General features: G+C 36.3%; 1 protein-coding gene across 2 annotated transcripts in view; it reads right to left on the reverse strand.

The window, feature by feature from the left end:
* PTPRQ (protein tyrosine phosphatase receptor type Q) overlaps positions 1 to 15,116 on the reverse strand; it is a 218,386-nt gene that overhangs the window by 160,589 nt on the left and 42,681 nt on the right. For both annotated transcript variants that reach the window (XM_032346908.1, XM_032346909.1), the window contains 6 exons: positions 13,375 to 13,547; positions 3,770 to 3,950; positions 2,304 to 2,465; positions 2,020 to 2,199; positions 1,316 to 1,423; positions 890 to 1,171 (listed from right to left, as the gene is read on the reverse strand). In XM_032346908.1, the coding sequence (XP_032202799.1) occupies positions 890 to 1,171; positions 1,316 to 1,423; positions 2,020 to 2,199; positions 2,304 to 2,465; positions 3,770 to 3,950; positions 13,375 to 13,547 (1,086 nt within the window). The remainder of the gene's footprint in view (positions 1 to 889; positions 1,172 to 1,315; positions 1,424 to 2,019; positions 2,200 to 2,303; positions 2,466 to 3,769; positions 3,951 to 13,374; positions 13,548 to 15,116) is intronic.

A 15,116-nucleotide genomic window follows, 5' to 3' on the forward strand; every position in this document is an offset into this window, starting at 1 on the left:
TCTGTATCTAGCTTTGCTAGACACCTGGATCCTCAAGATTAGAGACAGGGCCTCACATAGAGCATCAGGCTGAAACATATGAAATTGCTGATATTTGGCCATTATAACCCATAGGAATGGTAATTCCACATGGTTCAGCCAGTAGCTAGTCAATAAATATTTAATTTTTTTAAAGTAGGAATCAACCAGTAACTTTACACTTAGTTATTAATTCTTGGCATAAATTATAGAGTTGGCTTAAGAGTGATGCTCCAATATATGATTATAAACATAACATAAAAATAAACTAAGATCATCAAGCAGAATGTCTACCTTATGCTATTTGTTCTGGTAGCACTGAAACTGAAACCCAAGAGTATAATTCCTTGCTTCTCTGATTTCCTTTAGATAAGATATTCCCCTCCCTGCCTACCCAACAACTTCAATAACATCCATTCTATCCTGCTCTTCAAGATCTAGGTCAGATGCTACCTCTTCCATAAACCCCACCCAGGCATGCCCTTCCTATGCTCCCACTCTGCACCTCTCTATACACATACCTTATAGGAGTACAGAACTCTGTTCTTATGAGTGTGCTCTGCTTTTACTGACTTTGCAAGCACGTCGTTATTTTACAGGTACACTGAAAGATTCCTTGGTTTCTCAAGGTCTTGCATTTGAAAAATTCGCTGACCTTATTCTGGAATTCCCATATATGTAAATAAGACATAACAATCGACACAGCATGCCCTTTTCCCACACCTTACCAGAAAAAATAAATAAATAAATTTATAGATTATATAAAAAAGAATGAGAGATTGTAGGTTACTGAAGATATAAACAATATGACAATTGTTAGCCATGTTTACTTCATTACTAGGTATTATTATACAACAAATACACAACTTACCAGTCTCAGATGTCCTTACAGAGAGTAAAGAAGATAACTGATTGCCATGACCAAATCTGGTATATGACCTGACAGAAATGTTGTAGAGAGTGTAAGGTTTTAAGTCCCTTAAGGTTATGTTTGTGGTTGAAGTGTTCTTCATAAACAGGGCATCTATATTTTTATACAGCACTTCGTAAGCAACAATAATCCCATTGGGTTTCTCAGGTGGTAACCACTTCAAATTTATTTCACTTGCAGTAACATCAATAACTTCAACATCTTGAGGTGATGATTCTGGCTCTGGGAGATGAAAACAAAATTTTAAATACTGTATTTTTCCAAGCTAATTGCTTCAGCCACTAGGGAACATGAGGTAGACAGTAAGCATGTAACACGACTTGCTTTTTTTTTTTTTTTAATTAAAACTGCACCTGATATTCTTACCATCTTCTGGAGTTCTCACAAAGATGTCATTTTCTTCAGACAAAGAACTTTCTCCAACATGGGTTGAGGCAGCCACTCTCATTTTGTATTTTGTGTATTTCTTTAACCCTATAATGACAACAGGTAATCTGCTTAAGATCATAAAATAACATTCATGGATTAGGTTCATTTGACAAAGGACTAGTGAAAATAATTTATTTGGGAGACTGGCTCTCCAAGTGAGTTTCCATGTAATCCCAGTGTTCCAAAATTCCTTGGGCTTAAGTGCCTTCCCATGTTGATATTTTACTTCTTTTCTGAATATTAAGGCAATCATCTGAAGCTGAAAAATAATTTTTGGCCCACTGCAAGGACTATGTTGACCTGGCACAAACAGCATTCAACTCAGTTACTTCAGCTGATTTTCACATTCATGCATTTAAAGTTTTTAACACTTTATTTCAGTGTACCAGATAAAAATATTCTCTGGGTTAAGTATGTCCGTACAATACTTGTGGTCTGATTACCTCTCTTTTTTTTTTGTAGATAAATATAGATAAAGAAAAACTCATTTAATCAAGGTATTTCTGCACATTTTTCAAGATATCCATGGCAGCACAGCATAAGGAAATCTGAAATATGCAGCACGTGTCCTGCAGTGCTTAAGGCAGAAGGAGATGCCTGTTTTCATCAGAAAAGCAATGTTTTAAAAAAGATTGTTCTACCTGTTATGAGAAAGCTGTTGGCTGTAGTGGTCATCTGGAATGCTCTATTTGTATCCAGTTCCATTGCATAAATGGTATAATGAGTTATCTTTCCATTGGGATATTCTGGAGGATCCCAATATAACAAAATAGATGAAGAACTAATATTTTTGTAGTTTATAATTTGAATGGAGCTTGGCACTTGTAAAGAAGAATGAACAATTAATGTGAACAAAAAGAAAATGTATTACAATGTGTAAGAAAAATATTTGCAGGTAATTATTTCAAAGGAAATACATTCTTACCTTGCTCCTGTGTCCTCACATTGAGAACCGTTGGTGGTCCTTCTCCCATGATGGTGAAAGCAGATACACTAATCATGTGCTCAGTGAAAGGTACAAGCCTCCTGATAACATAAGACAGCTGTTCAGCTGCAATGTTAGTGATATACAGATTCTCTGTAGTTCCTATTGAAATCAGTTAAAAAAATCATCAAAATTATTTTTTCTCACAGAGTGAAATCTTAAACTTGATTTCACATTAGTCATTAATTTCTCTATGTACTTCTTTATGCAAAATAATGAAGATATGGGTGAATAATATATATATATATTATTAATAATACATACATCCTGGAACATGAGACCAGGGTTTTGGAAAAATATAGCCTTCTGAAAGGGACTGGCTAAGAATTGTTTTCTGAAATGAAAGATGCGGCAGTAATATCAAATTAAAATGTTATAAGTCAATGCTCTGTTGTAATGTAAATGTTATCAAAATGAGAATTATTTGGACTCAAAAATCACCTTACCTTTATTAAAACTCTTGTAGGTTTAAAGTAAACTCGCTAGGGTAACTTACACATAAATAAGGATTTCAACAAATGTTAATTTCTTTAAATTAAGAACCTGTGCTTCCAACAATGTTAAATAAAAATTAGGCCAAACAAATACCCAAGGAAACATCTGTATCAGAAATGGTAGGTCTCTTAATTTTTGGTCTTGCTCTGGTCTTTTCACAGGAAAAAAATGTATCAGTAAACGAAATAAACATATATTGAATGCAATGTGATTTTTTTTTATTAATTCTACCATCATAAAATAACATAACACTTTTAATTTGGAATGAGATAATTACCAAATCAGAAAAAAGGCAATGAAAAACAACATTCTTCTCACTCTTAGAATGACCAAAGAGATCATTTCGATCTTGTGTCGTGTAACCAAGTATTTTTAATTTGCTATCTATGGCATTCTTCTCTTAGAAACAATAAGATCTACTGACCCTGAAAAGCAAGTGCATACACTAATGACATCACCACATCGCTGGGGTCACCTACACCTGTTTATCACCGCATGCACTAGAGTTGTAACTTTCTGACCTATTTACCTTTAGTGACATTTGAAAACCTATTACTCAAAAGCTGCAGAGAGTGGGAGGCCTGTAAATGATTTGAAGATATGTTAATCCCTCCCCATCACACCTGCTTTGGCAACTGTAATAACTGATTGTCTATGCAGCTTGGCCAGAGACTCTAGGGTGCTACTTTCTCTAGGAGGAAGGTCAGATGGGTTAGGAGGGGCCAACTCCTGCCTGTGTGGCATTTCCATTTGCTGCATGAGGTTATCCAACAGTTGAAGAAGAAAAAAAATCTGACTCCAGCTCATGAACCATTAATAATATGGTTGAACTCAAAGTTAAGGTTCATATCTGGGCTAGCTAGGACTGGTGGTTTGAAATGCACTTCAAAGAACATAAAAATTGTACCTACCAATTGCTGAATGCTGGTCTTCAACTCTGTTCCTCACAGGAAAGTTATTATGTGCATGGCTGTTATATATAGCGGAAGCAAGAGAGTACAGGTCTGAAGATATCTCTGCTGAACCCTCAAATAATTCTGCCATTGACTCTACTATGTTCACAGTTTCTGGAGTCATAGGGTCATCTATATACTGCAGTTAAAAACAGACATTTACCATGACTCTAACAGTTACACTTAATAATGACTTGGCTCAAGTATTTAACTTAAAAAACTAGTAACTTTGGAATCACACTTTTCAAAAAGATAATATTATTTCCATGGCTACTGTTTTCCTTTACATTCCCAGATTTCATCCTAGAGCTATTAAATTCCTGCATCATTTTAACACATCCTAATCACTCCATTATTTAAGAGATCAAAACCGTATTGTGGGATGAAGGGGATATTTGTTGCTGGAGTGAGTTACTTTATTGTGAAATTAGTTGTCCGCATACAGAAGTTTCATAACTCAACTATTTTAAAACTATTCACCCCCAAAAGTAAGTGTTCTGGGCACACTGCCTCGTTAAAATATGTTTTGCTTCTCTATCTTTGTGTTCTCATTTGCACATGAGGTGTGAGAGGCTTTCATGCCCACTTGATACATCAATAAACAGTAGTTTATCTTTGATCAAGGGAAGTTACAGACAAGAACAAAGCTGCATGGCAATAGCTTTCAAATAGCTTGTCCAAGGCTCTGGACCTAAAGAATATTTTAAGTAACCGTGATTGCTCCTACATCCCATAATGTACTTCACACATGTCAAGTTCACCGAATTAACCTATACTGAAGAGAAAATATCAGGGGCACATTACAGCTAAAGAAAGAAAGAGTTTCTATTGGGATAACAAGATGACTCTCTCCCTTCTCCCCCCCGACACAGCATAACGGATAGAGGGATAAGGGTATTTGGGCCAAATACCATTAAGTATTTTCTGTAGTTTTTCAACCTCGGAAATAACGCTAAGTGCTAATCAAAGTAAATGTTGCCTTAAGAGACTTAACAACCAAATGAAATGTGTGGACTTTGGATTCTAATTAGTACATACCTACCAACACAGTCTTCAAAGATAATCAGGAAAATTTGAATATGTTCTAGATATTAGATGATACCAAAACAATACTAGTAATTCTGATACTCATGGTAATGGAATCATTATATGAATTAAAATGTCCATAAGTTTTAGAGATTTGTTCTTAAGTAGGCATGTAGGAGCAAAATGAAGTCTGGAATTCATTCTAAAATATGTCTAAGGCAATAGTAACAATGGGAAACAGCTGATGTCGGTGTGGCAGGATGTTGGTTACTAAACCAAGGTAAAGGACTAATAGGGGGTTATTACATTCTCTTCTCTACTATTATATCTGTTCAAAATTTTCCAAGATAAAATCATTTTGAAAAAAAAAATTGCAAGAACTACTTGCTTTTGGTCCATTCCTTTTCAAGTTCTACTTCAAAATTCACCTTTTTAAGAAAAGCAAAAATGCTTTTTGCATTTATTCCTTCCCAACTCCATGCTCTCGTATCCTCAAAACTTATAATATATAATAAAGGTTTTATTTATGTAAGTAAGTTTTGGTACTCTTATTTTTTTAATTATCTTACATGTTTTGGGGTTGTCTTTAGTCCTAGAGCCAAAAACAGGGTTTTTATTCCTAAATAATATCAACACTTTCTATTTAAAAAAAAAGTAAGAGGTGTTCAGGAAAAATTTCAGGAAGGCAAGAAATTTTAAGGCAGTTTGTTTAACCATCTACAAAGATAGGCCATTGGAATATTAACTTTTCTGAGATATGAAAGAATGGAGAAATGGTCCAAGGAAATCTCTAGTTCTCCAAATGATGTTTATAAAATAAAATTATCTAAATCTTGTTACATTTTTAGCCAGAAGAGTATTGTGATGGAAAGCAGGGGGACACCTATAAGATCTATTCTAAAATTGTTGCAAAAAGAACTCTGAAAAGGGAACTCTATATGGGACAAGTTAAAGGTCTTCTATCTTCCAACGGCTCACTTCAGTTCTGCCTCCACAAGGAAATCAGGAAGGGCATGAATCACAAACACATAATTCAGAGATGCTCTGGTATTCCAGTCAATAGTTTATGCTTGAAACACACAGCTGTTTCCACTATCAATCAGCCACTCTTTGAGAGTCTACTGTGTACAAAGCACTACAGAAGGTACAATGAATTAGTACAATTTCCCCCTGAACTACAACTTTGCATTAAATCTCCCAATATTTTACACTCCATGTCAGATACATTATTGAGAGTAAAGCCACAGCATCCTATCGGTTAACTAAGTTAAGCATCTCTGTTGGCAACTGCCATTTCAATAAAAGAGTTGACCTAAATAATTTTGACTTTCTGAATTTCTCTCGAATTCTGGTATTCTGGAAAGACCCTTCCTAACTGGGGCGATGATTTGAACCTTGGTTTCACAACAACCCAGAATATTATTTGTTACCACTGAGAGGGCTGTGCCATGAATATTTCCCACACTTCGCCTCTCTTAAAAAGACAGCAGATATTAAATTTTTCAAAGAATGAAAAATAATTATCTCAAGAGCAAAAATGATGGGAAAGAACTAGAACTGAAGAAAGTAACTAGGGGGTGCCTGGGTGGCTCAGTTGGTTAAACATCTGCCTTTGGCTGAGGTCATGATCCCAGGATACTAGGATTGAGCCCCACATTGGTCTCCCTGCTCTGTGTGGAGTCTGCTTCTTCCTCTGCCTGCCACTCCCCTGGCTTGTGTTTGCTCGCTCTCTCTCTCTCTCTCTCTGTGTCAAATATAAAATCTAAAAAAAAAAAAAAAAAAAAAAAAAGAAAGAAAGAAAGAAAAAGTGGTTGGAAGTGGTAGAAATGGACATGAGAGAAACAGAAGGGAAAAGAAGCCCACTGCAACTCCTAAAGGTTTCAGACTGAGTTAGTCCCAGGCTCTCAACCTCAGTACTATTGACATTCTGTGTTAGATAATGTTTTGTTGTGGGAGATCTAGCAACATCCCTGGTCCCTACCCATGAGAAGCATCTCCTCAGTTGTGACAAAGAAAAACGTCTTCAAAGATTGCCAACTGGAGAGCAAAATCTCCCTTGGTTGAACACAATTGACTTAGGAAATGTCACAGTTCACCAACATGAAAGGCCTCTCATATGTTACCCAGGAATCTTTGGAATTTATGTGAAAGAATTACAAGTTCCTCAGAGTTAAATTCCTAATCCATCTGTATAAACCAACCCGATTCTACGTGTAATTACCTTCATTATAGTTAATGTGATTTTATTTCTAAAAAAAAACTCCATTACATCTATCAATTTGGACTCACTGGAGGTCTACTGGGTTAAATTAATGAAACAGTTGACTTATTCTTAAGAAAGGCTTCTATATTTTATTATGAACTATAACATGATTTATGCTGTTATTAAGCAGTGGCAAAAAGAAAAGTCCACAATTAGTGTATGTTTGGAAACCTAATGGATATTGTATCCTCCTGCATATTATTTGGGTAACAAATCCTTAAGGCTTAATTCTTTTTCTGTTCCTAATGGTCAATAAAGTAAACTTTATCACAAGCATTCCTAAGCTACCCTTGAGTCCTGTCAGCTTCATTCCATAGCAATTGGTCAAGCATTTAGCTGGCTTTCTTCTCATGTTCACCAATGACAAAGATTGAGATTCTTGTGAAATAAATCGGATGAAAAGATGTATCTGTATAAATCGCAGAAATTCATAACATTAGGCAGCAAGATGGTGTTTTAGGGGAGAAAATGCTCCAGGATTCTACCAGAAGAACAAGTACAAGATGAGAGCTGACTGAAAATTCAACTTAAGAGCAGTCCATGGAGAGATGACTTAAGGGTTTTACAGACTTTAGTCTCAGTGGAATAAGTCTTGCTAAGAAATTAATTTTATTCTTTGCATTGAAAGAAGTAAGAAACGAACATCAAGGTAGAAAATATTTCTTCTCAAGACAGATCTAATCAAATTACATATGGAATATTGTGTTCAGATAATTAAGAGGCTCATTGACAAACTGGAAAATATACATAGGAGAGTAATCAATAATATGATGGATCCAGAAACCACAGCTGATGAGAAACTGAGGACATTAAGCCTTAGGGAAATGACCATTGTTTTCAAATGATAAAAAATACACTACTGTGTGGTATTGTTACGACTACAAAGAATGACATTTAAAACTACTACGTGTCAAATATAGTGCTAAGTACTTTCACTCATATATCACTTCATTATAGCCCAAAGAGGTATCAAGAGCTTAATTTTACAGTCATCTGTTCAAGTTCACAAAAATAGTCATAGCAGAAGTAGGACTGAAACAGATTTCTCTGGTTCCAAATTCCAAGCTCATACCATGTGAGTCTAGAGAAGAGAGAGGAAACAAACTGGTAAACATTAGAAGAAAAATAGTTCAGTTCTGAACAATTAGAGAACAGAGTAGTTTCTTACTCATCTGTGTATTTCTTGGACCTAACAGAATGCTTGGAACTTTGTAGTTACTTAATAACTACATGCCTGCGAGGTCACAAAGAAGAATATTTTAAAGTTCATAGAATAGGAGCTGTTTTTATGGTAGTAGTTATCCTCTTATCAGAGCTGATCAAATATTTTAGCAGAGTCTGGATTCCCAATCATTTATTAGGCATATTATACATGCAATTCATATATAAATTTGGAAGCTGAAATAAAAGTCTTCAAATGTAGGCACCTGGATGGCTCTGTGGGTTAAGCCTCTGCTTTCAGCTCCAGTCATGATCTCAGGGTCCTGGGATCGAGCCCCACATCGGGCTCTGGCTTGGTAGAGAGCCTGCTGCCCCTTCTCTCTCTGCCTGCCTCTCTGCCTACTTGTGATCTCTCTTTCTCTCTGTCAAATAAATAAATAAAATCTAAAACAAAAGTCTTCAAATTCTGAGGTTTAATTTTCTAATATATTTTTCAAGAATTTGTTTAAATATTGAAAATGAAATCTTATACATGTTTCAGCATACTCATATAATCCCTATTTATTAAGAAATGAACAAACCATAAAAGGTCACTGGAAAAAAAATTTTCAATAAGGATGACTCACTTTCTACCATGGAGTTAGATTTCTTAAATAGATATATACCTTCCCCATCTCTTCTCGATTTTTAGTTACTTTGCATTAGAGAGAAGTATAAATAATATACTTAAACCTGGAAGGATTATTCTAATAGAGTGTGAAATATGTAATAGTGGGCTGGGACAGTGTGGTGTACCCACTCTCATGTGACCCCCCCTATTATTCCTACCTGCTGCTGTTCATGCATTTGTATAATTCCTATGGTTGTGTGGGAACTATGATTTGCATATAACCAATGAAACCAGGCAAAGGTGAGAGGATGACATTCCTATGATTACATTGTACCAAACAGATTCCCCTTGCGGGCAGGATGAACTAAATGGCCACTTTGGGAAAATCCTCATGACCATCTTCCTGTGGGAGGTCTCTGTGAGCTGGGACTAAGGCTAGCATCCAGTCAAAAAGCTGAGGCCCTCAGTTTTCCAGTCAAAAGTATATTAAATCTGCTGATCAGTCTGGAAATGGCTTCTTCCCAGTCAAGCTACCAGACGAGAACACAGCACAGTCTCTGACCACAGCATTTCAAGACCCTAAGCAGAGAATGCATCTAAGCTGTGTGGATTCCTGACTCACAGAAACTGTGACATAATAAATTAATATGAGTTGTCTTTTTTAATAAAGATTTTATGTATTTATTTGACAGACAGAGATCACAAGTAGGCAGAGAGGCAGGCAGAGAGGCAGGCAGAGAGAGAGAGGAGGAAGAAGGCTCCCCGCGGAGCAGAGAGCCTGATGTGGGGCTCGATCCCAGGACCCTGGGATCATGACCTGAGCCAAAAGCAGAGGCTTTAACCCACTGAGCCACCCAGGTGCCCCTAATATGAGTTGTCTTGAGCTTGTGGCAAATTGTTATACGACAGTGGAAAACTGATGCAGTAAGACTACAATAGTCCAGGCAAGAGACTATGCAATCCAGAGCTATGGTGGGGACCCAGGAATGAAATATAGATGTATGAATTACCCTTTGGAGGTAAAAATAGCTGGCTTAATCTTGAATGACTACTCAACGTTCAGTATAACCCAAGTCAGAGGTAACCCCATGGTTTTGAACTTTTACAACAGAAAGAGTAACAATGCCATAATCTGAAAAGAGAAGTATCAGGCATGTAAAAGCACCATAAAGGCCTTCTCAGTGCTCTGAAAATGACCTTCACATCAGAGACCTGTGGTGTCCCAGTCCAAAGAGTAAAGGAATTCTAAGCCTAGTAATTCGGTATCTAGGGTGTAAATTAGTCTCTTTCCAGACTTCATTCTTCATAACTGAAACTATTGTCTTTCTTCTTGTGTGTCCCGTGGAAACCTTCACAGGTCTCCATCGCCATCCCCGGATCTGTCAAGTCATCGGTTCCAAGCTGTATCCCATCTTTGTCTCCTCCTCCTGGTCATTAACCAGACCATTATCCATAGAAGGATTTTTGTTTGTTTGTTTGTTTGTTTTATGAGGGAAAATGAGTTTAGATGAGATAAACCCTGACAGAATCTCTCTACAGATGGTTGCCATTAGGAATAGAGTACCAGAGAAAGACCAGAGTAGAAAGCAAGGCAAAGGGATTATTCAGGTAGGAAGCTGTGATTGAAACCGTATGATCATCAAAAGAGACTGTAAGAAGAAGGCTGAAAACAGGACTGGCTGGAATATGTTTATAATGAAGGAGTTAGAAAATCATAGGAGAACTAGCTGTTTCATTTTATTTTGTACTATACAAGAGCAAAGTTTTGCAAAGTCACAGCATATGAAAGTGGAGGAAGCATGAGGCAGAAAATAATCAAAAGCTGGAGAGTAGGAGAGCAGAAAATCGGATTTTGGAGGAGACAATAAAGATGGGGACACTTAAAAATATATAACCACCTTATTTGACACTTAGGTCACTGGTGACTTCTAACAAGATTTCAAAGACTTAGATAATTCTTATGAAAGAGTGTGGAGGCCATACTTTGAGAAGTAGAAGAGCAAATGAAAAGTAAGAGCCCTTATCTGGTATCAAGGTCAAAATGAAGCATAATAAATGAATGCACTACACCAGAGGTTTTAACTATTATTTCCCCTACTCCTCACCCTATAAGGTAGGTCTATAAGCCCTGCTTTAAAAATGAGGGTACCAAGTCTCCAAAAGTTGACTTGTCCGAGGTTATTGAGCTAGTATAAGGCAGAGCCAAGGCTAGAACCGAAGTCCGTTTGGATTTAGAGCCTCTGCCATGTCTCTCTCCCCAAATCAACTTCCCGAAAGATGAACCCAAACATCAGTCACATGGGAAAACAGAAATATCAGTAATAGACCTGATCTGATAAAAAAAGATACCATCATAGAAACAAGGAGAAGTAACGTGTTCTTTTATTGAGAGAGGTCAAAGAAACTAATAATGTGTATCAATCAGAGCTAAAGTTTCAATGCCATGATTAATAATCACAACAGTTTACAATTATTTAGCATAGTACTTATTACATACCACACACTGTTCTAAACTCTTTTGTACGCATTAACCCATTAAATCCTCATTAATACTTTTGTTATAGGGACTCTTACAATCTGGATCTTTGAGAAGAGAAAACTGAAGGTCAGAAAGGTCAGGCCAACTTTCTAAGGTTAAACCAACCGTAATTGACAAAACCAAGGTTTAAACCCGAGCATTCTGCCTCCTAGAACCATGCTCTCAATCTCTCTACTGTAGAGCCCATTAAGTGACCAGGATCTAAATCCAGATTTATAGGACTCTAAAGCTCATGCTCTCTTCAGTGTATCATAGGGATTACAAGCCATATAGACAGAAGCAGAATCCCAAAGAAGTCTTTCTAGAACACCTTAGTTTCAAGATAAAAACAGGTGTATTTGACCATTCAACAGATGTCATTAACAGAAGTGGGAGACCTGTCACCTCGTCTCAAAACAGCTAACTATCTAATTTAAGACCGTCTCAGCCAGAGCAAAGGTTTAAGCTTTTGCTCTTTGCCTGAATTGTCCACTAGAGTATCAGAGAAAGCTTTAACACATCTTTTACACACAGAAAAGGAGTAAACATAGGATTGAATTTTAATCCTGTGCTGGAGATGTTGAATAATTGGGAGTCATAAATCTTGGGCAGCCAGAGTGCTTTGAGCACACAGCAACATCAATTTTCAAGGGTGTACAAGAAGTGAAAGAAAGTAGAGACTAGAAATAGAATAGACAGTATGTATGGGGAAAAATAATAGCACAGCTAGAAAAAGCAGTGATTCTGGACCAAAGCAGTAGAAATGAGTTGATGAACAGCCATCAGGTAGCTCCTGCAAGGCCTGTGATTGGATTCACTGGTCCTAAGTGCATTTATGTTTGTACCCATTCTTGGATGTGCCTAGTGTGGAGGCTTCCAGGGCTCTCACAGGTGAAGAGCTGGCTGGGTAAGGTGAATGAAGACAGGAAAGGGAAACCAGTGTGGCCCATATTTCTAACAAAAACAAAGGGGAAGGGGTGCCTGGGTGGCTCAGTGGGTTAGGCCTCTGCCTTTGGCTCAGGTCATGATCTCAAGATTCGGAGATCAAGCCCCGCATGGGGCTCTCTGCTCAGTGGGGAGCCTGCTTCCCCCACCATCCCCCACCCCGCCTGCTTGTGATCTCTCTCTCTCTCTTTTTCAAATTAATAAATAAAACCTTTAAAACAAACAAACAAACAAACAAACAAACCAAAGGGGAAAAAAATAAGACTCCCATTGTGAATAGAGGCAAACACATTGTCCTTTTATAGCTTTATAAAAGGATAGCTTAATCTCCATCATTTAGTAGGTTGTTGTTTTTTTTTTAAAGATTGATTTATTTATTTGAGAGAGAGAGAGTGAGTGAGCAGGTAGAAGGGCAGAGGAAGAGGAAGAGAGAGAACCTCAAGCCGACTCCCCTCACTGCAGGGAGTGGGACAGGAGCCCACCCATGCAACTTTGAGATCATGACCTGAGCCTGACACTTAACCAACTGAGCCACCTAGATGCCATCTGCTTTCTGTAATCAAACATACTCTGCTTTTTTTTTTTTTTCCCCCAACGAGAGAGCTTTGAAAAAAATTAGCTCCCAAAGACTGAACAGGACAAGTCATTTGTCAACAACTACGAAATACTGTGCTTTTCCCTGGCAACTGTTACAAATTGCAAGCAGGCCTAAGAGGAGTGTTTAAATCATAACAGGAGTTTCTAAACAATTCATTAACTGAATTACCATAATAATATTCACTTATGGAAGCACCTTTAGTCCCGCTTCATTGCTCATTTAACATTTTTATATGCTGAAAAAGAATGATAGCATTTAACTAATAATATATGTTCTAAAATGAAATATGACCTAGTTGCATGAACTTTATAGCCCCAATTTACTTCACTTTGTACCATGATGCTTGTCACACATTTTGTTTGAATGCTGGAAAGTCTTCCAAGTTATCAGGGCCAAAACCAAGGAGAAAGGGCTCACCAAGATGTGAAATGAAAGTGAATACCTCATCTTTTCCTGTGAGCAAAGTATTTTCCAGAATTACTCCTGTCTCTGAAACCAGAACTTTGACTCGGTATTGGTTAATGATTCCATTTGGTTGTCGTGGTTTCTTCCAAGTAATTCTTATTTGTGTGGCTTCTACTTCTGCAAGTTGTAAATCAAATACTGCACCTGGAACTAAGAAAAAAAAAAAAGAATAATAAAGAGGGACGAGTTTAACAGTATATTTTTAAATCTTAAAAATTCCCTAAATTCTTAGCTCAACATTTAAGATTTGTAAGGAAGTCCATTAGAAAATAGACTACAACAATTTATTATTTATTAACAAATATGTATAAGACTCATTAAATAAATAGATAGAGTTAAATTTCCACATATTGTTCTCAAAAATGTAAATAAGAAATAGGATAACATAGAGTAATTTCCTCAAATCAGAATGTCATAATATTTGTTTGAAACAAATTCATTAATCAAAATAACTTCCCAGAAAAAGCTGTTTAGGGATGATTAATGCCCACCTGAAAGCTTTATAAAATTATAACAACATATCAAAAAATAATATTCAGAAGACTTTGCCCAAAATGAAATGTAGTTGGTAAATTCAACTAGGTTATCTTTCAACTTATTACATGAGATTGCTTGAAGAGTTGATTGATTTCGGTCCGCTGATTTTACAAATGAATTATGTGAGTCTCTAATTTGAGGTACTCTTACTCTTTTCAGTAATAAAGAGAAACAGAAACAAACTAACCACTGGCTTACAATAAAGCACCAAGTACGTAAATTGTAGTTAGAAAGTGACCATGAGTGACATCCAGTAACCATCCCAGCACCAAAGGAGTAATAATGAATCAAGGATAAACATGCCCTGGGCTTTGGTCTACTTTTTGTTTATAGCTAGTGTGATTATGAATAGCCAATTTACCCCTCCCCTAAGTTTGCTAACCTATAAAATGAGTAAAATTATACTGTTCTTATTACTATGGAAGGTTACCATAAGAAACCTTGAATGAAAGGCTCAAGAAAGAAAATAATATAACTTCTTATGATCAAGATGTAGTAAAACATCAAATTCATTTCCCTAAGCTATTTCACATTAGGATAGTTTTTGCAAATATCATTTAGAACAGAGGTAATTTAGGGATATAATATAAATAGAGAATGACCCTTTTCCCTTCTAAGATAACAGAAAGGACTTGAAAATCAGTTTCACAACTCTTGTAAACATTTACAAGATTTAAAATTAATGAATTTAAATTGATTTAAAATTAATTTAAATTAAATTAATGAATTTAAATTGATTTAAAATTAATGAATATAATTATGCTTATCTCAACCATATAGGAAACTAGGGATTTTTCATTCCACAGATTTGAGGTTTTTTTGTCTCTTTATGAAGTAGCCATTTAAAAAGCCCCCTAGATAGTGTAACAATATAAGTATTTCTAAATCTTTCTAAATAATTAATGGCTAGATGAATGAATGAGTAATTCTTGCCTAAGATTTTCATTACTACTGCAGCCAATATTTTCCTGTCCAGCACATAGTAACAACTCTGCTCAAAACTAGGATATAAACATGAAAGTACCACTGTAATTTGCTAATTCTTTAAATCTCCTTTTCTAAAAACATTTCCGTATTTCTTTATATAGAAGGATAACTCTTTAGATTGATCTCTCCCCCAGAACTTCTGATTGAAGGAAAAACGGTTTGACGTCTGAAGGATGGAGGAAGAGTTCTAGATTA

Source organism: Mustela erminea, chromosome 6 (genome assembly GCF_009829155.1).
Source record: "Mustela erminea isolate mMusErm1 chromosome 6, mMusErm1.Pri, whole genome shotgun sequence".
Taxonomy (NCBI): Eukaryota; Metazoa; Chordata; class Mammalia; order Carnivora; family Mustelidae; genus Mustela; species Mustela erminea.